Source organism: Neomonachus schauinslandi, chromosome 16 (assembly GCF_002201575.2).
Source record: "Neomonachus schauinslandi chromosome 16, ASM220157v2, whole genome shotgun sequence".
In the NCBI taxonomy this organism is placed as follows: Eukaryota; Metazoa; Chordata; class Mammalia; order Carnivora; family Phocidae; genus Neomonachus; species Neomonachus schauinslandi.
This window is the reverse complement of record NC_058418.1, coordinates 5,138,530-5,161,202: the sequence shown is the minus strand read 5'-3', so window position 1 is coordinate 5,161,202 and position 22,673 is coordinate 5,138,530. Positions and strand designations below refer to the sequence as shown.

General features: G+C 42.3%; 1 protein-coding gene and 1 pseudogene across 1 annotated transcript in view; both read left to right on the top strand.

Annotated features, from left to right (window-relative positions):
* Nucleotides 1-495: 495 nt before the first annotated feature.
* The window catches only part of LOC110573006 (zinc finger protein 350-like), a 33,742-nt gene continuing 11,564 nt past the window's right edge, over nucleotides 496-22,673 (top strand). The window contains exons 1-5 of the mRNA XM_021681460.2: nucleotides 496-683; nucleotides 11,822-12,017; nucleotides 12,383-12,509; nucleotides 13,710-13,805; nucleotides 17,271-18,664. Of these exons, the coding sequence (XP_021537135.2) occupies nucleotides 11,892-12,017; nucleotides 12,383-12,509; nucleotides 13,710-13,805; nucleotides 17,271-18,631 (1,710 nt within the window). The 5' untranslated portion in view covers nucleotides 496-683; nucleotides 11,822-11,891 and the 3' untranslated portion in view covers nucleotides 18,632-18,664. The remainder of the gene's footprint in view (nucleotides 684-11,821; nucleotides 12,018-12,382; nucleotides 12,510-13,709; nucleotides 13,806-17,270; nucleotides 18,665-22,673) is intronic.
* Nucleotides 7,408-7,563, top strand: LOC123323323 (annotated as a pseudogene).

Here is a 22,673-nt window from a genome sequence, read left to right as displayed (position 1 = left end):
CTCCAGAAGTTCCTTCTCTGCTGCAGTATCCACACCTGAACTTCTATTGACTGTTTTGAAACTTCCTTTTTTAAAAAATACAGAGTGGATAATATACACCCTGACCTTGTTACTTCCTGTCCAGCCCGCGAAAACGATTTAGCCCACACCATTTTTGCCTCCAAGAGCTTGAGTCTCTGGAAATCTACCCATTTTCCGCACCTGCCAACGCTGAGGATGAGATATGAAGGGCTTTTCACGATCCCGGCCATCCCTGGCTTGTGGCCGCAAACCCGCCCCTTCGCCTTGTGTAACGTCAGGTGTCCCAACATGGCCGCCCCCACAGCCACAACGAGCGGGCGCGGACATATTGCCTCCCTGGAAATACGGCGAACTGTGGTTCACCATTCTTCAAAGGCTTCAGGGCCTCCTCGGCCGCCGTCGGCTGACGAAAAGTTGGGCGACGTGCCGAGGAGTAGAAGCAGTTCGCGGAAGTGTTACGTTTAGACTCTCCTTTTGGTCTGGAGAAAATCGGGTCCCTGTGTGCTTTTATCCCTTGAAGATTTTTCTGGGTTTTATTTACTGTTTTGTCCCGTTAGGAGGTTTGTTTCTCACAGGATGACGTGATGTCCACAGGGTGGAAGTGGAGTAGGGTGAGCCTGTGGAATTGGCGGGGATCGATTGGGCCGAGCGCCAAAGTAGAGGTATTTGAAAGGAACCAGCTGGGAGTCTGTGACTCACCTGTCTGTGGTTAGGGTACTTTGGGGGTGATTAAGACGGTTAAGGGTCTGTAGAGCTCAACCACTGTGTCCGCGCTGTCGAGAGGTTGGGGTTCTGCAGATGCGTCCGCCTGTCGGTGGTGCAGGCGATGTGCAGAGGATCGCAGTGTCTGGTTCCGGTGGGAGATTTGATTTGGGGCCCAGTGATATTGGGGCCCGGGTGGATGCTCATTACATCGGGGTGTCTGGCTCGGGTTTCGGATTAATAAGGGCGTGTGTAATCAGTGTCTGGTACAGAGAGATGCATGTGAGGGCTGAAGCTTTGGACGCCGAGGTCCCCGGGGCTGGAGTTTGGGTTGAGGTTCCAACCTCGGCTGTTGGGACAGAAGGCTGCAGAGCCCAGAACAGTAGTTCGAAACCCTCTGTTCTTTGGTTTGTTTTTTAAAGTCCTTTGTCCAGGGGTTAACTGCAGACCGAGGGACTAAACCGCCACCCCTCTCCCCCGTCTGTTAAGCGTCGTCTATGGCAGCTTTCCCGCGGAAAAGGAAGAACTGAGTCCTTGTGCCAGGGGTCTTAAAGTTGAAAATGTGTAATATCTATCCCTTTGCAGAAAATGTTTGTCAACGCCTGCACTCACCTCTTAATACACAGAAGCGGCGAACACCGGTGCTTCCTTGCCTGATATACATTCACACTTTATTCTTTGCTCACAGAATCTCCATTTTGTTTCGTATCCGTCCCTCTTGTAAGGTGACCTATATCTCGGTTTATTAGTAAGTACTGGTTGGTCTTAGTCATTGATGGTGGTTCCAGTTCCCATTGCTGATGACTGAATTTCTGTGAAATGAGCTTAGGATATTATATGGTGCAGTTCTAGCCAGCTGTATGCGAAAATCTGCTTAGTGGTTTCTGGAGGAGCATTTCCTCTTTTATATTAGTTAATTCCTTGAATCTCTTTCTCCGTGTCCATGATGATATTGTCTGAATATAACCTTAATTTTCATTCCAGTTGCCAATGTTTATAGTTTATTCTTATCTCAGTGTATTGGGTCCACTGAGCAATTAGGTGGTAGTGGACATACACATGTGTCCAGTTGCTTACCCATAAAATTCACCTGCTACATTGTCTGGAGTTAACATGTTTCCAGGAGGTTTAGATCATAAAATTATGATTTCATCCAGCATTTCAAACTTAGTGACCCAAAAATGTTCATAGTATTTTTTTCAAGACAAAAAAATGTCTATTTTACCTGAGTTATCCGTTTCACTACAAATGGGTATGTTTTATTGGTATTTTTATTTTTTGTGTGTCTTTATTTTTTTAATTTAATTTAATTTTATAATGTTATGTTACTCACCATACAATACATCGTTCGTTTTTGATGTGGTGATCCATGATCCATTGTTTTCGTATAACACCCAGTGCTCCATGCAGTACTTGCCAATACCCATCACCGGGCGAACCCATCCCCCCACACCCCTCCCCTCTAACACCCTCTGTTTCTCAGAGTCCATAGTCTCTCATGGTTCATCTCTCCCTCCCATTTCCCACCCTTCATTTTTCCCTTCCTTCTCCTAATGTCCTCCATGCTATTCCTTATGTTCCACAAATAAGTGAAACCATATGATAATTGACTTTCTCTGCTTGACTTATTTCACTTAGCATAATCTCCTCCAGTCCCATCCATGTTGATGCAAAAGTTGGGTATTCATCCTTTCTGATGGCTGAGTAATATTCCATTGTATATATGGACCATATCTTCTTTTTTTTTTTTAAGATTTTATTTATTTATTTGACAGAGACAGAGACAGCGAGAGCAGGAACACAAGCAGGAGGAGTGGGAGAGGGAGAAGCAGGCTCCCCTCTGAGCAGGGAGCCCCATGTGGGACTTGATCCCAGGACTCTGGGATCATGACCTGAGCCGAAGGCAGCCGCCTAACGACTGAGCCACCCAGGCGCCCTGGACCATATCTTCTTTATCCATTCATCTGTTGAAGGGCATCTCGGCTTTTTCCACAGTTTGGCTATTGCAGACATTGCTGCTATGAACATTGGGGTGCATATGGCCCTTTTCATTACATCTGTGTCTTTGGGGTAAATACCTAGTAGTGCAATTGCTAGGTCATAGGGTAGCTCTATTTTTAATTTTCTGAGGCACCTCCACACTGTTTTCCAAAGTGGCTGTACCAACATGCATTCCCATCAACTGTAAGAGGGTTCCCCTTTCTCCACAAACTCTCCAACATTTGTGGTTTCTTGCCTTGTTAATTTTTGCCATTCTAACTGGTGTAAGGTGGTATTTCAGTGTGGTTTTAATTTGAATTTCCCTAATGCCTAATGATGATGAACATTTTGTCATGTGTCTGTTAGCCATTTGTATGTCTTCTTTGGAGAAGTGTCTGTTCATGTCTTCTGCCCATTTTTTCACTTGATTATTTGTGTTTTGGATGTTGAGTTTGAGAAGTTCTTTATAGATCATGGATACCAGCCGTTTATCCATAGTGTCATTTGCAAATATCTTCTCCCATTCTGTGGGTTGCCTCTTTGTTTTGTTGACTGTTTCCTTTGCTGTGCAGAAGCTTTTTATCTTGATGAAGTCCCAAAAGTTCATTTTTGCTTTTGTTTCACTTGCCTTTGGAGATATATCTTGAAAGAAGTTGCTGTGGCCGATGTCGAAGAGGTTACTGCCTATGTTCTCCTCTAGGATTTTGATGGATTCCTGTATCACATTGAGGTCTTTCATCCATTTTGCGTTTATCTTTGTGTAGGGTGTTAGAGAATGGTCGAGTTTCATTCTTCTGCATGTGGCTGTCCAATTTTCCCAGCACCATTTATTGAAGAGACTGTCTTTTTTCCATTGTATATTTTTTCCTGCTTTGTTGAAGATTATTTGACCGTAGAGTTGAGGGTCCATATCTGGGCTCTCTATTCTGTTCCATTGGTCTATATGTCTGTTTTTGTGCCAGTACCATGCTGTCTTGGTGATCACTGCTTTGTAATATAGCTTGAAATCGGGCAATGTGATGCCCCCAGCTTTGTTTTTCTTTTTCAACATTTCCTTGGTGATTCCGGGTCTTTTCTGATTCCATACAAATTTTAGGATTGTTTGTTCCAGCACTTTGAAAAATGTCATTGGAGGGCGCCTGGGTGGCTCAGTTGGGTAAGTGACTGCCTTCGGCTCAGGTCATGATCCCAGAGTCCCGGGATCGAGTCCCACATCGGGCTCCCTGCTCGGCAGGGAGTCTGCTTCTCCCTCTAACCCTACCCCCTCTTGCGCGCTCTCTCTCTCTCTCAAATAAATACATAAATAAAATCTTTTAAAAAAATGTTAAAAAATGTCATTGGAATTTTGATCGGGATGGCATTGAAGGTATAGATTGCTCTGGGTAGCATAGACATTTTAACAATGTTTATTCTTCTGATCCATGAGCATGGAATATTCTTCCATCTTTTTGTGTCTTCCTCAATTTCTTTCATGAGTGTTTTGTAGTTTCTAGAGTATAGATCCTTTACCTCTTTGGTTAGGTTTATTCCGAGGTATCTTATGGTTTTTGGTGCTATTGTAAATGGAATCGTTTCTCTAATTTCTCTTTCTACAGTTGCGTTGTTCGTGTATAAGAAAGCAACTGATTTCTGTGCATTGATTTTGTATCCTGCCACATTACTGAATTGCTGTATGAGTTCTAGTAATTTGGGGGTGGAGTCTTTTGGGTTTTCCACATAAAGTATCATGTCGTCTGCGAAAGGAGAGAGTTTGACTTCTTTTTTTTTTTTTTAAAGATTTTATTCATTTATTTGAGAGAGAGAGAGAGCACACATGAGAGGGGGGCAGGTCAGAGGGAGAAGCGGACTCCCCGCTGAGCAGGGAGCCCGATGCAGGACTCGATCCAGGGACTCCAGGATCATGACCTGAGCCGAAGGCAGTCGCTTAACCAACTGAGCCACGCAGGTGCCCCGAGTTTGACTTCTTCTTTGCCAATTTGAATACCTTTTATTTCTTTTTGTTGTCTGATTGCTGTTGCTAGGACTTCTAGTACTATGTTGAACAATAGTGGGGAGAGTGGGCATCCTTGACGTGTTCCTGATCTTAAGGGAAAGGCTCTCAGCTTTTCCCCATTGAGGATGATATTCGCTGTGGGTTTTTCATAGATGGACTTTATGAACTTGAGGAATGTTCCCTCTATCCCTATACTCTAAGAGTTTTAATGAGGAAAGGATGCTGTATTTTGTCAAATGCTTTTTCTGCATCAATTGAGAGGACCACATGGTTCTTCTCTCACCTCTTATTAATGTGTTCTATCACATTGATTGATTTGCCAATGTTGAACCACCCTTGCATCCTGGGGATAAATCCCACTTGGTCGTGGTGGATGATCCTTTTAATGTATTGTTGGATCCTATTAGCTAGAATTTTCTTGAGAATTTTGGAATCCATATTCATCAGGGATATCGGTGTGAAATTCTCCTTTTTGATGGGGTCTTTGCCTGGTTTGGGGATTAAGGTAATGCTGGCCTCATAAAATGAGTCTGGAAGCTTTCTTTCTGTTTCTATTTTTTGAAACAGCTTCAGGAGAATAGGCATTATTTCTTCTTTGAATGTTTGGTAGAATTCACTGGGGAATCCATCAGGCCCTGGACTCTTGTTTATTGGGAGGTTTTTGATCACTGCTTCAATCTCCTTACTGGTTGTTGGTCTATTCAGGTTGTCAATTTCTTCCTGTTTCAGTCTTGGCAGTTTATACGTTTCCAGGAAGACATCCATTTCTTCCACATTGATTAATTTATTGGCATATAGTTGTTGATAATAATTTCTAATAATTGTTTCTATTTCCTTGGCGTTAGTCATGATCTCTCCCCTTTCATTCATAATTTTATTAATTTGGGTCCTTTCTCTTTTCTTCTGGCTAATTCTGGCCAGTGGTTTATTGATCTTATTAATTCTTTCAAAGAACCAGCTTCTAGTTTCGTTGATCTGATCTACTGTGTTTTGGGTTTCTAATTCATTGATCTCTGCTCTAATCTTAATTATTTCTCTTCTATTGCGTGGCTTAGGCATTGTTTATTACTTTTTCTCTAGTTCTTTAAGGTATAAAGTTAGTTGGTGAATTTGGGATATTTCTATTTTTTTGAGTGAGGCTTGGATGGCTATGTATTTCCCCCTTAGGACCGCCTTTGCAGTATCCCATAGGTTTTGGACCGATGTGTTTTCGTTCTCATTGGTTTGCATGAATTGTTTGAGTTCTTCTTTGCTTTCCTGGTTGACCCAAACATTCTTGAGCAGAGTGGTCTTTAGCTTCCAAGTGTTTGAATTTCTGCCAAATTTTTTCTTGTGATTGAGTTCCAGTTTTAAAGCATTATCGTCTGAGGATATGCAGAGAATAATCTCAATCTTTTGGTTGAGACTTGATTTGTGATCCAGTATGTGGTCTATTCTGGAGAAAGTTCTGTGTGCGCTCGAGAAGAATAAGTATTCTATTGTTTTAGGGTGGAATGTTCGGTCTATATTTCTGAGGTCCATCTGGTCCAGTGTGTCATTCAAAGCTCTTGTTTCTTTGTTGATTTTCTGCTTAGATGATCTGTCTGTTGCTGAGAGTGCAGTATTGAGGTCTCCTACAATTAACGTATTATTAATAATATGACTCTTTATTTTGGTTAACAGTTGGCTTATGTAGTTGGCTGCTCCCATGTTGGAGGCGTAGATATTTACAATTGTTAGATCTTCTTGTTGGATAGACCCTTTAAGAATGATATAGTGTTCTTCTGTGTCTCTAACTACAGTCTTTAGCTTAAAATCTAATTTGTCTGATATAAGAATTGCTACCCCAGCTTTCTTTTGAGGTCTGCTGGCATGGAAGATGGATCTCCATCCCTTCACTTTCAGTCTGCATATATCTTTAGGTTCCAAATGAGTCTCTTGTAGACAGCATATGGATGGGTCCTGTCTTTTTATCCAGTCTGCAACCCTGTGCCATTTTATGGGAGCCTTTAGGCCATTCACATTGAGAGTGATTATTGAAAGAATTGAATTTATTGTCATCATGTTGCCTGTGAAGCCCTTGTTTCTGTAGATTGTCTCTGTAAATTTATGTTCTATATGACTCTTGAGGTCTTTCTCCTTTTATTGAACACCGCTTAATATTTCTTGCAGGGCCGGCTTAGTGGTCACATATTCTTTCAGTTTCTGCTGGTCTTGGAAGCTCTGCATCTCTCCATCCATTCTAAATGACAGCCTTGCTGGATAAAGTATTCTTGGCTGCATGTTCTTCTCATTTAGTACCTGGAATATGTCTTGCCAGCCCTTTCTGGCTTGCCAGGTCTCTGTGGATAGGTCTGATGTTATTTTGATGTTCCTCTCTCCGTACATAAGTAATCTCTTCCCCCTAACTGCCCTTAGGATGGTTTCCTTGATTCTAAGATTTGCAAGTTTTACTATTACATGCTGGGGCATTGGCCTGTTTTCCTTGATCTTGGGAGGGGTCTTCTCTGCTTCTAAGACACCAATGTTTGTTTCATTCCCCAGATTAGGGAAGTTCTCAGCTATGATTTGCTCAAATATATCTTCTAGTCCTCTCTCTGTCTCCACCCCCTCAAGGATCCCAGTAATTCTGACATTGGAACGTTTCATGGTGTCACTTATTTCTCTGATTCTGTTTTCATGGATTTTGAGTTGTTTCTCCCTGGCCTCCTCTTTATCCTTCTTTTCTATCAATCGCTTCTTGGCCTTTTGGCTGAGATCAAGTGTAGTATCCTTCTTTTCTATCAATTGGTCTTCTAGATCACTAATTCGTTCTTCTGACTCACCCTAGTTGTTAGATTATCTAGATTAGATTAGATTGGATCTCACTGATAGCATTTTTAAATTCTGCCAGTTCAGCTTTCATTTCTGCCCTTAGACACTCTATGTTGCCATTAACCGATTTCTCCATTCTAGCTATTGTCTTCACAACTGCTATCCTGAATTCCATTTCTGACATCTTGGTTATATCTGTATCCATCTGTAAATCTGTGGCAGAAGTCACAGTCTCTGAGTCTTTCCTATTTGGGGGGTTCCTCCTCCTAGTCATTCTGTTGAGGGGTGGTTGAGGGAATGTACAGAGTCCATCTTATTGACCACAACCCAAGCAAGATGCACCTGTTTTCTAGGGACCTTAGGGTTGTTGGCCTCTTGTTCTCCCAGCCTGTCTTCTGGGGAAGGGGCCTGTCGCGCTGTTACTCAGGCAACCCTGTTTGGGCAGAGTTGCCCTGCCTTCTATGTGTGTGGGGGGGGGGATTGGCTCAGTGAAAACTGGTTTTGGGGGGCTTTTGTTCTCTGGCGGCTTTCCCTGGCGGCTTTCCATGTCTCTTCTGAGAGTCAGAGCAGAAGAGATCATTTCCAGTCCTCTGCCTCAGAACAGAGAGATTGCAGTCTGTTCTTTAGTGAGCTTTCCAGGCCACACTATCTCTGTTTCTGTCTGTGCTGCTATAAACTGCAGCATCCTGGGTTGTGTGCCTCTCAGCAGGACTCCCAGTCCTCGCCTCCAGATTGGGGCTCGGGGGCACATCTCTGCCCTTTGTGCTTCTAAAACTGCCAGCCGCCCCCCAGTGTGCACGCGGGGCCCCACTGCTCCCGTTTCAGTTTGGGGGGCTGCCCTAAAGTCCTTTCCCTGCCGCTATCGGTCTGCAAGTCTGTGCCCCATCCGCAGCGTGGGAGGCTTTTGGGAACTGGGGGTGCAGGATCCCCATGGCTCCCTCCCTGCTTCATACCTTGAAACCAACCGCCTGTGATACTCTGTAGAGATCCAGATATATCTTCTTACATCTCAGGCTGATTTTGTGGGTGTTCAGAGTGGTCTGGTAGATATCCAGCTCAAATCCAGGGACTGGTTGGAGTAGGTCCCTTACTTCTCCACTATCTTTTCCTCCCCCTTACTGGTATTTTTAAAGAACAGGCTTTTGGAGTTGTTGAGCACTTCTGTTTATTGTTAGTTTAAAAGATCTAGAAGTTGATCTGTATAAAAGTAATGTATATTTACATAAAGCCATCATTGCCCAGGCCAAGAAACAGAATGCTGCCAGCACCCAGTGATGTGCTGTGAGCCTCTTCCCAATTATATTGCGTCCTCACACCCAAAGGTAATTACCATCCTGCTGTTGATATCAAGCACTTTAAGGCTTTTCTTTATAGTTTTATCATATTAAAAAATCATTCCTAATCATATTTTTAGTTGTGCCTATTTCTGTGTGTCATTGTAATTATACTTCATGCATCTTTAAATGTGAGGCAGCTTTTGCTCAATATTTTTAAGAATGATTCATGTTTTTGCACATAGGTGTATTTGTTTTTGCTGTGCAATAAGAGTCAGGCATATTCTGTGAAAGTCTCTCACTTATGCTCCTATGTTTTTGTAGTACAATCCTTTAAAAACATGGAAAGCATTCTTAGCTTGCAAGCTGGATAGAAGTTGTAGTTTCTGGGGCGCCTGGGTGGCTCAGTCATTAAGCGTCTGCCTTCAGCTCAGGCCATGATCCCAGGGTCCTGGGATTGAGCCCCGCATCAGGCTCCCTGCTCGGCGGGAAGCCTGCTTCTCCCTCTCCCAATCCCCCTGCTTGTGTTCCCTCTCTCACTGTGTCTCTCTCTGTCAAATAAAAAAAAAAAAAAGATTAAAAAAAAAGAAGTTGTAGTTTCTACGTAGGATTCCATGTTTTGAGTATTTGGCAGGTTTTCCTATTAATTAAACATATTGTTTGCAGTTTGGATTGTTAGGAATAATGCTGCTGTGAAAATTCTTGTCTGTTTTCTGGTTCAAATATGCCCTTATTTTGATGTGAAGGGTGGTATAGCTTAGATGTATATCTCAGAGTGAAACTGCTGTATCTCAGGGTGTGTTTAGCTTCAGCCGAAATAGGCGATGCCAGAATGTTTTACAGAGTGGTTGTACCATTTATAGTTCTTCCAGTAGAATATCATTTGCTTTATAGTGTAGTTTATGTAGCATGTTAAATATCTTTCCATACCCTAATATTGTTGAGAGGTTTTCCTGTATTCTTAAAGATTTATTGATTTGCATCTTTCTTTTTTTTTTTTTTAAGATTTTATTTATTTATTTGACAGAGAGAGACACAGCGAAAGAGGGAACACAAGCAAGGGGAGTGGGAGAGGGAAAAGCAGGCTTCCCGCGGAGCAGGGAGCCCGATGTGGGGCTCGATCCCAGGACCCTGGTATCATGACCTGAGCTGAAGGCAGACGCTTAACGACTGAGCCACCCAGGTGCCCCTGATTTGCATCTTTCATTAACATTGATAGCCGTCCCCTACAGTGATTTTTGTATATGTTGTGAGGTGGGGTTCAGCCATCGCCTTGTCCCCTCACCCCCAGCTTGTATATCTGATTGTCCCTGCATCGTTTTTTTTAAAAGACAACCTTAGGGGCGCCTGGGTGGCTCAGTTGGTTAAGCATCTGACTTCGGCTCAGGACCCCAAGATCATGACCTGAGCTGAAGGCAGACGCTTAACTGACTGAGCCACTCAGGCACCCCGGAGACATGACATCTATAAAATGCTTGGTTTTCTGAGTCATTGTCATAGTCCATCTTACTATTTATTTAAGTCTTACGATTTCAATATTTCTTCCTACTTACCAGATACTTTTGATGTTCTTCAAAAGAATGCTGTTGATTGGGCGCCTGGGTGGCTCAGTTGGTTAAGCAACTGCCTTCGGCTCAGGTCATGATCCTGGAGTCCCGGGATCGAGTCCCACATCGGGCTCCCTGCTCGGCAGGGAGTCTGTTTCTCCCTCTGACCCTCTCATGCTCTCTGTCTCATTCTCTCTCTCAAATAAATAAATAAAATCTTTAAAAAAAAAAAAAGAATGCTGTTGATAGATTTTGTCTGTTGATAGGCTGTTCTGTCAGTTACTGGGCGAGGTGTTTTGAAGTCTTCTATTGGAATGATTGATTTATGCTTGTTTTTTGGTCCATTTTTGTTATATACATTTCAAGGCTATATTGTTAAGTGAATAAAAATTGCCAATTTTTATAATATGGTGAATTGAACCTCTCAACCTGTTTCTCTTTCTCTGTAGAGAAATAAGGGGCTTTCTGGTCCATTTTGTCTGAGAATATAGTTACACAGATTGTGTATGGTTACTCTTCCATGGTATATCTTTTTCTAATCTTTTGTTCTTGAGCTTTCCATATCATCGTTTCAGCATGTTATTAGGTTTTAAATTTTAGTCCAGTCGGACTATTTTGAGACGTTTGTGTTTAATTTACTGAAATCCTTGTTTTGTTTATACTTCATATAATTCTTAGTATGTTTTGTTTAAAAACAGTCATCTAAGTGCATTGTAGTTACCCCACTTGGTCTCAGTTCCTTATTCTTTACTTTTTTTTTTTGCCTTGTTTTGGATGAATTTCTTGTCATTATATTTCCCCGTTCTGTTAGCATGAAAATTATGTACATTAAAACAGTTGTTAGTTTTCATCATGACACTAGCGATAACATACAGCATGGAACCTTCCTTTGTCAAATTCTTATATTAATTAGTACTTTTACACTCTTCTCCAATGATACAGGACTCTGAGAACACTTCAGTTTCATTTACCACTCTCTAATTTATTTATAATATTCTGTACTTACATCTTTATCCATTTAAAACTTCCTAAGATATTATGAGGCAATAATACATAACTTGTAAGACAATGCCTCTTATTAGCCCAGTATATTGGTTTTCAAACTGAAGAGCTTGTACTCACAGACTGTTCAGAAGCTTTGAAGAGTTACCTGAGCACTCATGGCTTAAAGGAAAACACTGCCCCGATCCTCTCCTTCTGTGTGGTCTGTTTTATAAAAGTGGTCTGTGTGAGATTCCCCTTCTCCTGAGGCATGGTGCTGGGGTAGATCTCATTTTCCTCTTCTCATGTCACACTCACCCCACTTACACATCACAGAATGAAGGAAAACCTCCACTGCATTCAGAACCTCAGGCTTTATTGGTCAGACGAATAAGTCTTCTGGGGCACCAAATAAAGGGACACTTAGCAGTACTGTGTGCATGTGTTAAAGTGAGTGCTCAGGAGCAGTGACAGCGTCTGGACCCAGAGGAAGTGCACCATTCAGACTACATTGTCTCCTCAACCCACAGGTCCTGATGCCCCAGGAGCAAAAGGATTATGTGAAGGAGGAAAAAGTTACAAGATGTGGTGTCAGTTTTTATGGGGGCACGCCTGACCGAGACTGAGATTTCTGAAGAGAAACTAAAAGTAGATCCAGAAGACACAAGGCAGAGCTTCCCCACCGCCAGCTGTTTTCAGGGAGCAGAACAAATGACCCAGGCCCAGGTGACTTTCGGTTTGTTTTATTCTTTCCTTTGTTCCCTAACAGAGTTGTAGAGGCCTGTAAGAAATCAGTTACATTAGTCTGAAAAGTATACATACATGTATCTTTTGTCTGCATATATACATGGATGGTGTTTCTAGGTTAACAAGAAGATTGAACTTTTACGTGCTATAGAAATTTCTCATGCGATGAATGGATGGATGACTGCACAATTACAGAATATTTAATCAGGCATTTGCTTCTTTACATAAAAACCCCACTAGATATCTAGATACAGCCAATAGAGTGGAAATAAGCAGAAAAATTTTAACATTTCTTCTATGTCATCAAAAGGATATCACTTCATTAGAAAACACTGTTATTACAGGAATCCCTGACATTTGATGATGTGGCCGTGGACTTCACCTGGGAGGAGTGGCAGCTCCTGGCCCCTGCTCAGAAGGACCTGTACCGGGATGTGATGTTGGACAACTATAGGAACCTGGTGTCAGTGGGTGAGGACAACTCCCTAGTGTCACTTGGAGGGTCCTCATCAGTGGCCTTTCCTTTCTCAGCTTCTTAGAGCTCTGTAGTGTCCGTGTTGCTCTGAAGTGAGATTCTCAGTCTCCTCCCTGGCTCCAGAGACATGGGTATATTCTCCCTTCTCCTGAGTGCAAGCCATTACTTTGTATATATGTGTGATATCTATATATGATGACGTATATATATATATATATATATATATATATATCACATATACATATATATGAAATATATGTATTTTTGTCTTCATCCCGAATTTTGGCACAGAGCTCCTATAACAGTTGTGATTTCCTAAGTTATAAGAGGATAAAGGTAAAATGGGTGTTTTTTATTTATATAACAAGATCCTTTCAACCACATTTGAGTTTATGTTAATGAGGTGATTTTTGGAAAGCCACTATATAACCTAAGGATGGGGTCTGGTTGCCAGGGGAACCCAATCATCATTAGAGGGTTGAAACTTTCAGTTCCATCTCACCTCTGGGGAGGAGACAAGAGCTGGAGTTTGAATCTGTCACCAAAGACTAATGATTTAATTTAATTAATCATGTCTACTTAATGAAATCTCCATAAAAACCCAAAAGGACAGTTTTAGAGACCTTTTGAATTGGTGAACAAAAGGAGGTGTGGGAAAGTGCTCAGAGAGGGCATGGAAGCTCCATACCCTTCCCACATACCTTGTACTATGTATCTCTTTCACTGGGCTGTGCCTGAGTTTATAATAAACCAGTAATGTAATAAGGAAACTTTTCCTGAGTTCTGTGAGTTGCTCAAGCAAATTAATTGAATCTGAAGAGGGGCCATGGGAACATCTGATCCATCAGAAGCCCAGGAAACAATTTGGACTTGTGACTGGGGAAGTCTCTGGGAAGTGGAGAGGGTGTGCAGTCTTGTGGGAATGAACCCCTTGAAGCCATCACGAGGTGGAGAATGTCAGAATTGAGTTAAATTGTTGGACACCCAGTCAGTGTCCCTTGGTGTCACGGGAATTTCTTGGTGTGTGAAAACCCCATATAGCAGGTGTCAGAAGTAAAGTACTGTAGTAGAGTATCAACAGTAGACGAGACACACAATGCAGTATGTTTTTCCTTTATAATGTCCTTAACTATAACATTCTGTGGTCTTCCCAGACCTCAAATCTTCTTCTGTCTTCTGTCATTTCCCACAAACAGGTTTTCACATCAGCAAGCAAGATGTGCTCTCCAAGTTGGATCAAAGAGAACCAACATGGACAGTGGAAGAAGACATCCCCTGTCAAACCCATTCAGGTGAGTCAGAGAACCAGGAGGGGGCCAGAGTGTGGAAATCATATTCTAATTGGCCAGACAAGAGGCACAGCTGTGAGAGGGTTGGAGGATAGGTAGGCAGTGCCTCCCTGCATCTCTCTCCTGATTTGCAACCTCTTTTTCTTCATAGGAATTTAGAGAAAAATGTACCTTTTACCTATTCTGGGATCTGTTCCATTTTTATTTTATGTACATCTTATTTTTTTTTTTTTTGCTTATTTGCATAGTTCTCTTTTTCTTGGGATTCTCAGATCTTTCCCTTCTTCATACTCTTCTACCTTCCTTGCCATAAATGTCCACTGTCCAGAGGCCTCTCCCCAAACAGAAAACTTTGAATTCCTCACTGTCTTCTAACTACTGCACCTTTCTGTCCCATTGGTAATGTTGATTTTTCCTTCCTAACCTCCTTCCCATCCTGGATGCTGTGCCCCCAAAGTAAACTGGTCTTCACTGGGCCCTTGTCCTCACTTTGAGGTCCTCCAAAGGTTCTGTTTTCCATTTTCTCATCTGGTCTCCTAACCTTTCAAACCTTTTTTCCTTCCTTCCTTCCTTCCTTCCTCCCTTTCTCCTTCCCTCCCTCCTTCCCTCCCTCTCTTGTTTTATTTATTTAAGTAATCTCTACACCCAGTGTGGGACTCCCACTCACAAACTCAGATCAAGAGTCTCATGCTCCTCTCACTGGGCCAGCTAAGCGCCTCAAAGTTTCTTTATTCTAATAAGCTAAGCTTCTTCTGTTCCCTGCAGGAGACTCTCAAACTGACATCTCCTCAAAGTGATCCAGCAGACTTTAGTTCTATATAATTCACTCATCCCCTTGGCAACTCTCCCGAGTTCCCAATAAGTGCAAGGAACTCTCATCCTCTTCCCTCCCAGAAAACCTCTGTAAGTTTAGGTTCTCTGTACTCCTGTGCATCTTACATCCTGGCCATCCAGACATTACCTCAAATGTTCCATATATGCAGAGCTCTCTTCTTTAAAGGAGTCTCTTGTTCATGAATTTTAGCTAAAAAGATATTTTAGCATCCTCCATTCTCCATTCTAACCTAAGTCAGATCATAACTCATGCCTACTTTAATTCCTCTGTGTATTTACTAATTTTAGACTTTCTTCTCGTTCATTGTAGGTGTTACACTGTTGGGTTCATTTCCCTGAAACTTTTATTTTTTTTCCATCATATTCTGATGACATTAAGTCCCAGTTAACCACATTACCTGTCACATGACATGAAATTCTTTCTGTGATCTCCATAATATATTATCTTGCTCGCACAAATAGAGTTTCTTCATCTCTCCTATACTCTCCCCACTGTGTTCTCTACATGTGATTGCTTCCTTCATTCATTCCTTTAAAAATTATTTTTTGATAGCAGTGTATGCTTGAGGGTAGGAGCAGTAAGAAAATGCATACAAATAGAGCAAGAGCTTTCATTCTAAGAGAGGGTTTAAAAAAATTAATCAAAATAAACAAATAAATAGTATGTCCAGAGAGTGAAAAGTACTGTGATAAAAATTTAGTCACTATAACAGAATAGTAGGGGCTTGGTTTCCTCTTTAGGAATGGAACACCCCTCTGATAAGGTGCCTTAGAGCCAAGAGGTGAGGGAAATTAGCAGGCTGCTGGATTGGGAGTGTTCCAAGCAGAGAGCAAAGCAAATTTAAAAGCCCAAAGCAGGAATGTGTTTGAGAAACATTAAGGAGCTGTGTGGACAGAGTGGAGTGTGCTGTCGGGAACATGATGGAAATAAGATCAAAGAGGCAGTAACAGCAGGGGGAAGGGAGAGTAAGATCATTCAAGTAATCCATTTCAAGGAGTCATGATTTTATTTCTAGTAAGATGAGAAAACATGAGCAGTTCTTGAGTACTGGAATGACAGGAAGTAATTACGTGTTCAAAGAATCCCTCTGGTTGTTATATAGACAAGAGACAGTAGTGGGCAGGGGTGCCATACAGGAGGCTGTTGCACAACATGATGACAGATTGGTTGGCTTCGGTATGGGTGGAGGGGAAGTGCTGGTCATGTTCTGGATGTAGTCATTACAGAGGGCAGATGTGATTTGACATTTAAGTAAATATGGGCTTTGTGAGAGGAAGGAATGGATGGAGGTTGAAGGTAAGGCTCTGGGGGTGAAAACGGCCGTAAGGAACATTAAAACAGCATGTCTGAATAATGAGTGCTTGGCCTTGCCTGTGATTTGAGGAATAGGAAATCCGTGTTAAGGTACACTTGAGCAGGTAGATGAGGGATGTGAGTAGGCTCCCTGGGTAAGGAATGTTCCCAAGTAAAACTGGAAACTCAAAGGCCTGAGGCAGGAGTGTAGTCTGCAGAATTTACGAAGAGTAGACAGAGCAAGACTGGAAAGAAGGTCAACGGGGTAGTGGCTGGGGGTTGGGGTAGCAGGTCACATAAGGGTCTTTCATGGACATGGTAAGACCTTGATTTTATTCCTCATGAGATGAGAAAACATTGGGGAGTTTGGAGTGGAGGAGGCTTGACACGATATAATTTATGTTTGGCAGAATCGCTTTGGCTATTGTCTAGAAAGCAGACAGGAGCTGGCCAGGCAGGAACAGGAAAGCCAAGTAGGAGGCTGCTGCTGTAGATTGAGAAAGTGACTGGCTTCCAGGAGGGTGGAAGTCATTGGTGTTGGTCCAGTTCTGGTTATGAGTGAGTGAGACAGATGACAGGAGGTGCTGAGAAGTTCTGTCCTGATTAAAGGGAAGAGTGGAGGTGTCATCATTCACTGTGTCAGAGGCGACATGTGGAGGAGGAGATTTGGGATGGGAAACCAGGAGTTCCCTTTTGGATGTTGTAGGTGACATGTGCTTGGAGCCCACCTGTATCATTATTGTTGCTCCCCAAGGCTCACTGAGACAATGAATCCTCCAGGGAGGCCTGTCTTCCTCCACAGTATCACCTGATTTCCTGCATCTCTCTCCATCTCCATTGCTCCTTCACACCAGTTTTCACAACGTGCAGCTGTCTTCCTTGTGTCCTTTTACCAAACTGCAGTGTGGGCTCCCTGAACATGAGGACTCTGTGTGTGTCCCCAGCATGAGCGCCATGTCCTGTGCACAGTAGTCCTCAGTAAGGATTTGTGACGTGAATGAGTCTGTTTCTCCCCAGTTTGGATGAGGTGGCCCTCCAACCAGTGGTCTGCTGCTCATGGGAAATTGCGTGTATTTCACAGGCGCTGCATGGTTTGCGAGGCCTCATTTAGAAATCAGTCAAATCTGTATTTATTTATTGTGAATGATCCAACCTTGTTTTTACAAACTTTTATCTTTTGGGTTACTTATATTACTGTTTTATCTGATGTGCAGGAGTTGTATTGATACTAATTTCATAGAGTCATCACCAAATAGACATATGACATCAAGGGAGTCTTTTAATTGTTTTTTCGTCCAAATCAAGATGATAAATGAATTCGTTATTCTTTTCCTTTCTAGAAACCTGGAAACTTGATGACTATTTGCCAGAGCACTTACAAAATGAAATCATGGAGAATAGCCTAGAACGATGGCACAAACAGAAAACATTTGAAAATAACGTTCATCAGAGCACAGCTCGTTTCGTGTTAAGGCAAAATCATGATATGTGTGACTTACATGGAGAAACTATGAAACCAAACTTAACTTTACTTCACCAGAGCAGAAGCTATGAAATAAAGAACCCTGCAGATCTTACTGGAGGTGGAAAATCCTTTCTACATGCTATTAATGAACAGTTTCATCCCAAAATTAAATTCCCTGAAAGCAGAAAACTCATTAGTACTAAGTCCCAATTCATCAAGCATCAGAAAACGCAAAAAACAGACAAACCTCATGTATGCAGTGAATGTGGGAAAGCCTTCATCAAGAAGTCCTGGCTCACTGATCACCAGATCATTCATACAGGAGAGAAACCCCACAGGTGTAGCCTGTGTGGGAAAGCATTCTCCAGAAAGTTCATGCTCACCGAACACCAGAGAACACATACAGGAGAAAAACCTTATGAATGCACTGAATGTGGCAAAGCCTTCCTGAAGAAATCACGGCTCAATATACATCAGAAAACACATACAGGAGAGAAATCATATATATGCAGTGAATGTGGAAAAGGCTTCATCCAGAAGGGAAATCTTATTGTACATCAGCGAATCCATACTGGAGAGAAACCTTATATATGCAATGAGTGTGGGAAAGGCTTCATCCAGAAGACATGCCTGATAGCACATCAAAGATTTCACACAGGAAAGACTCCCTTTGTGTGCAGTGAATGTGGAAAATCCTGTTCCCAGAAGTCAGGTCTCATTAAACATCAAAGAATTCACACAGGAGAGAAACCCTTTGAATGCAGTGACTGTGGGAAAGCCTTTACCACAAAGCAAAAGCTCATTGTCCATCAGAGAACTCACACAGGTGAAAGACCCTATATCTGCAGTGAGTGTGGGAAAGCTTTTGCCTACATGTCTTGCCTTGTTAAACATAAGAGAATACACACAAGAGAGAAATGTGGAGATTCAGTCAAAATGGAAAAGCCTCCCTCAGAGAATCACAGCTTATCACAGACGAGTGGTGCCATGCAGGAGAAAGACCTTGTCAATACAGTGACTATGCACGTGCCTTCGGTGGCTTGTCAGACGCCAGTAAACATCAGTGGGCTCTTAGCAAATAGGAATGTGGTCCTAGTGGGACAGCCTGCAGCCAGACGTGCACCCTCAGGAGACAACAGAGGATTGACACAGGACAGAAACCTTATGAATGCAGTGAATGTGGTCATGCCTTCAGTGGTCAATTATGTCTTATTTTATGTCGCAGAAAACCAGTAGGAGAAAGCTCAGAGACCTTCTATGTGGAGAAGGGTTGAGCAAAAAATTCTAGGTCATAGTATGGCTGAAAAGTATATACTGAGAGGAACTATATAAATGCCGAGGCTGGGAAAGCCTGATCTCCTCATCCTATTAAAAATATGCATTGATACACAGGCATAATCTGATGTCAACCCAAATACATACACCTCAATTGCTGTATTGTGTCTGTTAAAGGAATGAAGGAAGTCAGAGTTCAATAAGTGGAGAGAATAAGTCGGTGAATTTTAAAAACATACAAGGAAATTTGTATCTGGAATGCTATGAACGAAAAATCTGGAAAGGGCTAACATTGGGTGGGTGGGATATGGGGCATGTGTATATTAATTCAGTTTGTGCAGGCCAAGGTGAAGGATTAATTGGAAACTGGGATGTCTGCTGTAAACTCTTAGAAGTTTATTTTATGCAGAGGCACTTACGGAACAGCAGCCTTAGATTGAGTCAGTTCATTCATTTACTGAGTATTTGTTAAGCACTCCCTTTGTACTGGGTTCTGTTTGAGGAGGTGAGGATTCAGTGGTGACCAAAGCAGAAAAAGGCCATGGTCTCTTGGAGAGAGCATTGAGGTAACCAGATTATCTTTAAGTGGTACATTTATACCAACTAATCTAGTAAGAGGATGTAAATATCTATTCCAGGTGAAATAGATACTGTCTTGGTTCATTCTGGTTGATAAGACACACTGTAGCCTGGATGGCTTATAAAAAGAGAAATTTATTTTTTTAAAAAAGTGCAAAGTTCCTATATAATAAAAGTTTCAAAACTTTCTAAATAATATATGAGAAGTCTTGAATAAATAATGAAAGGAAAAAATTTATTTCTGTTTTGGAAGCTGTAAGGTCGAAGATCAAGGTGCTGGCAGATTTGAAGGTCTGCTTCCTGGCTCACGGAAGGCAGTCATCTCACTGTGTCCTCACATAGGGGAAGGGCAGAGGCATTCTCTGGGATGTCTTACAAGGGCACTAATCCCGTTCACGAGTGTTCTACCGTCATGACCTAATCACCTCTCAAGGGCTTCTTAATACCATCATATTTGGGATTAGGATTCAATGTATGAATTTGGGGAGGACACAAACAGTCCATAGAAGAAAATGGAGTATGGAAGTCCCCTCTTATATGTGGGGGATATATTCTAAGACCCCCAGTGGATGCCTGAAGCTAGGATAGTACTGAACATACAGTATGTTTTTTCTTATACAGACACACCTATGGTAAAGTCTATAAATTAGGCATACTAAGAATTAACACCAAAACTAGTAATAAAATAGAACAATTATAACTATACTGTAATAAAAGTTATGTGAATGTCAAAACATTTTATTGTCCCGTACTCACCCTTCTTCCTGTGAGGATGTGAGATGATAAAATTCCACGCGATATGAAGTGACATGTAGGAATGGTGACTTAGGGTTAGGTTACTGTTAATGTCAGGAGGATCATCTGCTTCCAGACCACCTCTGACTTAAGGTAACTGAAATCCCTGAAAGTGAAACCATGGATAAAGGGTGACCACTGTAATTGGTTCAAGGGGTTATGATAATTTCTTGTTCAATATTACTTCTGTGGAGGGCAAGGACTCTTAATGGACTTTAAAGCACCATAGGATATAAGTAAGTTATTCTTTTAATGTCCATGTCTTACCTTCCCAAGTAGATTAAACATTCCTTGACTTTTTTTTTTGCTATTTAAATTTTAAAGTTTTAAAAACAAAAAATCAGTTCCTCCGTTGCACTAAACCAAATTTCAAGTGCTCAATAGCCATATGCGACTAGTGGCTACCCCATTGGATAGCACAGTGAACCAAATTTTGTAGCTAACTATATGGCTAAAAAGCACAGACTGAGAGAAATCTGTCATAATTTCCAGTAATTTATCCTGGAGGATATTGGTTTGCATGATTTTATATTTCCCAGCACAGAAAAATTAAGACAAATCTGTTGGTTTGGAAAGTGAATAAGTTAGTCAATGGACTAGTCAGAATGTTTTGTCATTGAAGGAAGCAATAAGTCATTTGAAAGCAGTTCTAAAGAACACAGATGTCTCCTTCCAAATTGTGTGTGATTAGAGACTCAATAACTTAATATAAACTGGGCAGAACAGAAAAAAAGGGATCCCCAGAATAAATAGAATAAAAAGGAGGACAAGAATCTTAGTCTCTAAGAATGGAGAATATAAGAAATGGGAGATGAGTTCCCTCAGGGATGTCGTGGAGAAGAACCTTTGTATTTGTCCACAGAACCATCACCCTTGAGAGTTGCCACCATATCAAAGATTCCAGCTGCACTGTTCGCTGCTGAATTGAGACACGTGCTTTCTCAGCATTATTCCTTCTCCCTCTTCTGGGAGTGGGGCTCTTGGCCCTCTCACTATTGAGTACTTTCCCTTATTTTCATAAATACCACATAGTTATCCACCTATCCAAGTTACAAACAGTTCTCTCAAAGGAAAAGTAATTTCCCATCCCGTGGCTATCTCAGCGTTCAATCTGAAATACCAGGTTGTTGGTATTCATTCCTTCAGATATATTTTGAAGCACCAACACTATGCAAGGCACTGTTCTGCACACTGAGGATACATTACTGAACAAAACAGGCAACAGAACAGCCTTTATAGACCTTACAATCTAGTCAGGGAGAGAGTGGATTATATAATCTTAGGAAGCGATAAATACTATGAAGAAAAAGCCTAGTAATATTAATTTACAGTAATGTATAGGTAGTAATAGGGGAGGTTCTTCCCCCCCCCCTCCTCCCCCCTCCCTGGGCTTTTCTGGATATAATTTGAGCCAAGACAGAAGTGGTGAGGGGAATCACCCCTCATAATATTTGTAACCATAGAACATTTTACAATTGTTTCTAATGATTGTCTATGACAGGCCTTTTGTCTCAGATCTGAGAAACTTAAAAGAATGCAAACTCCTAAGTCACACCCCACGCGTCCTAGACCAGAATCTCTGAGGCTGAAGTCTAGGACTCTAACTTTTTTTTTTTTTTAGATTTTATTTATTTATTTATTTGAGAGAGAGAGAGAGAAAAAAACAGCATGAGAGGGGATAGGGTCAGAGGGAGAAGCAGGCTCTCTGCCGAGCCGGGAGCCCGATGCGGGACTCGATCCCAGGACTCCGGGATCATGACCTGAGCCGAAGGCAGTCGCCCAACCAACTGAGCCACCCAGGCGCCCCTGGAAACCTTTTTTTTTTAAGATTGATTTATTTGAAAGAAAGTGTGTGTTGGGGCTGGGGTGGGGCAGGAAAGGGGCAGAGGGAGAGATGTAATCTCAAGCGAACTCCCCATTGAGGACGGGCCCCACGCGGGAAGGGGGTTTGGGGGTGGGCTGGGGTGGGGCGGTGATTTCAGGACCCTGAGATTATGACCTGAGCAGAAATCAAGAGTGGCGTGCTTAACAGACTCAGCCACCCAGGCACCCCTGGAAACTTTTTTTTTTTTTTTAATACGAAGTGGATAATATACCTCTCGGCCATGTTGCTTCCTGTCCAGCCTGCGGAACGCAATGTAGCCTGCACCACGTTTGCCTCCCCAGGCTCCAGACTTTGAAAATTTACCAAACTTCCGCAAAAGTGCACGTTGAGGATCTGAGATAATTGCAGTAGCTCCTCACCGTCCCGGCCTTCAACCGCTCTGGCCGCGAACCCACCCCTTTGCCCTGCGCAGTCGGACGTCCCAACGTGGCCGCCCCCACGGCCACCAGGAGCGCGCGGACACATTGCCTCTCCAGAAATACCGGAAACCGTCGTTCGTGCTTCTCCGGAGGCCTCGGGTCCCTGGGCCACCACACGCTGAGGAGTTCACAGAACGTCAACGTTTCGGTTTTTCCCTTGGGCCTGACAGAAACCAGGTTGGTGTGCGCTTTTGCCCCTGGAAGGTTTTTTTTTTTTTTTTTTTTTTAAGATTTTATTTATTTATTTGAGACCGAGAGAATGACAGAGACAGAGAGCACATGAGAGGAGGGAGGGTCAGAGGGAGAAGACTCCCCGCCGAGCAGG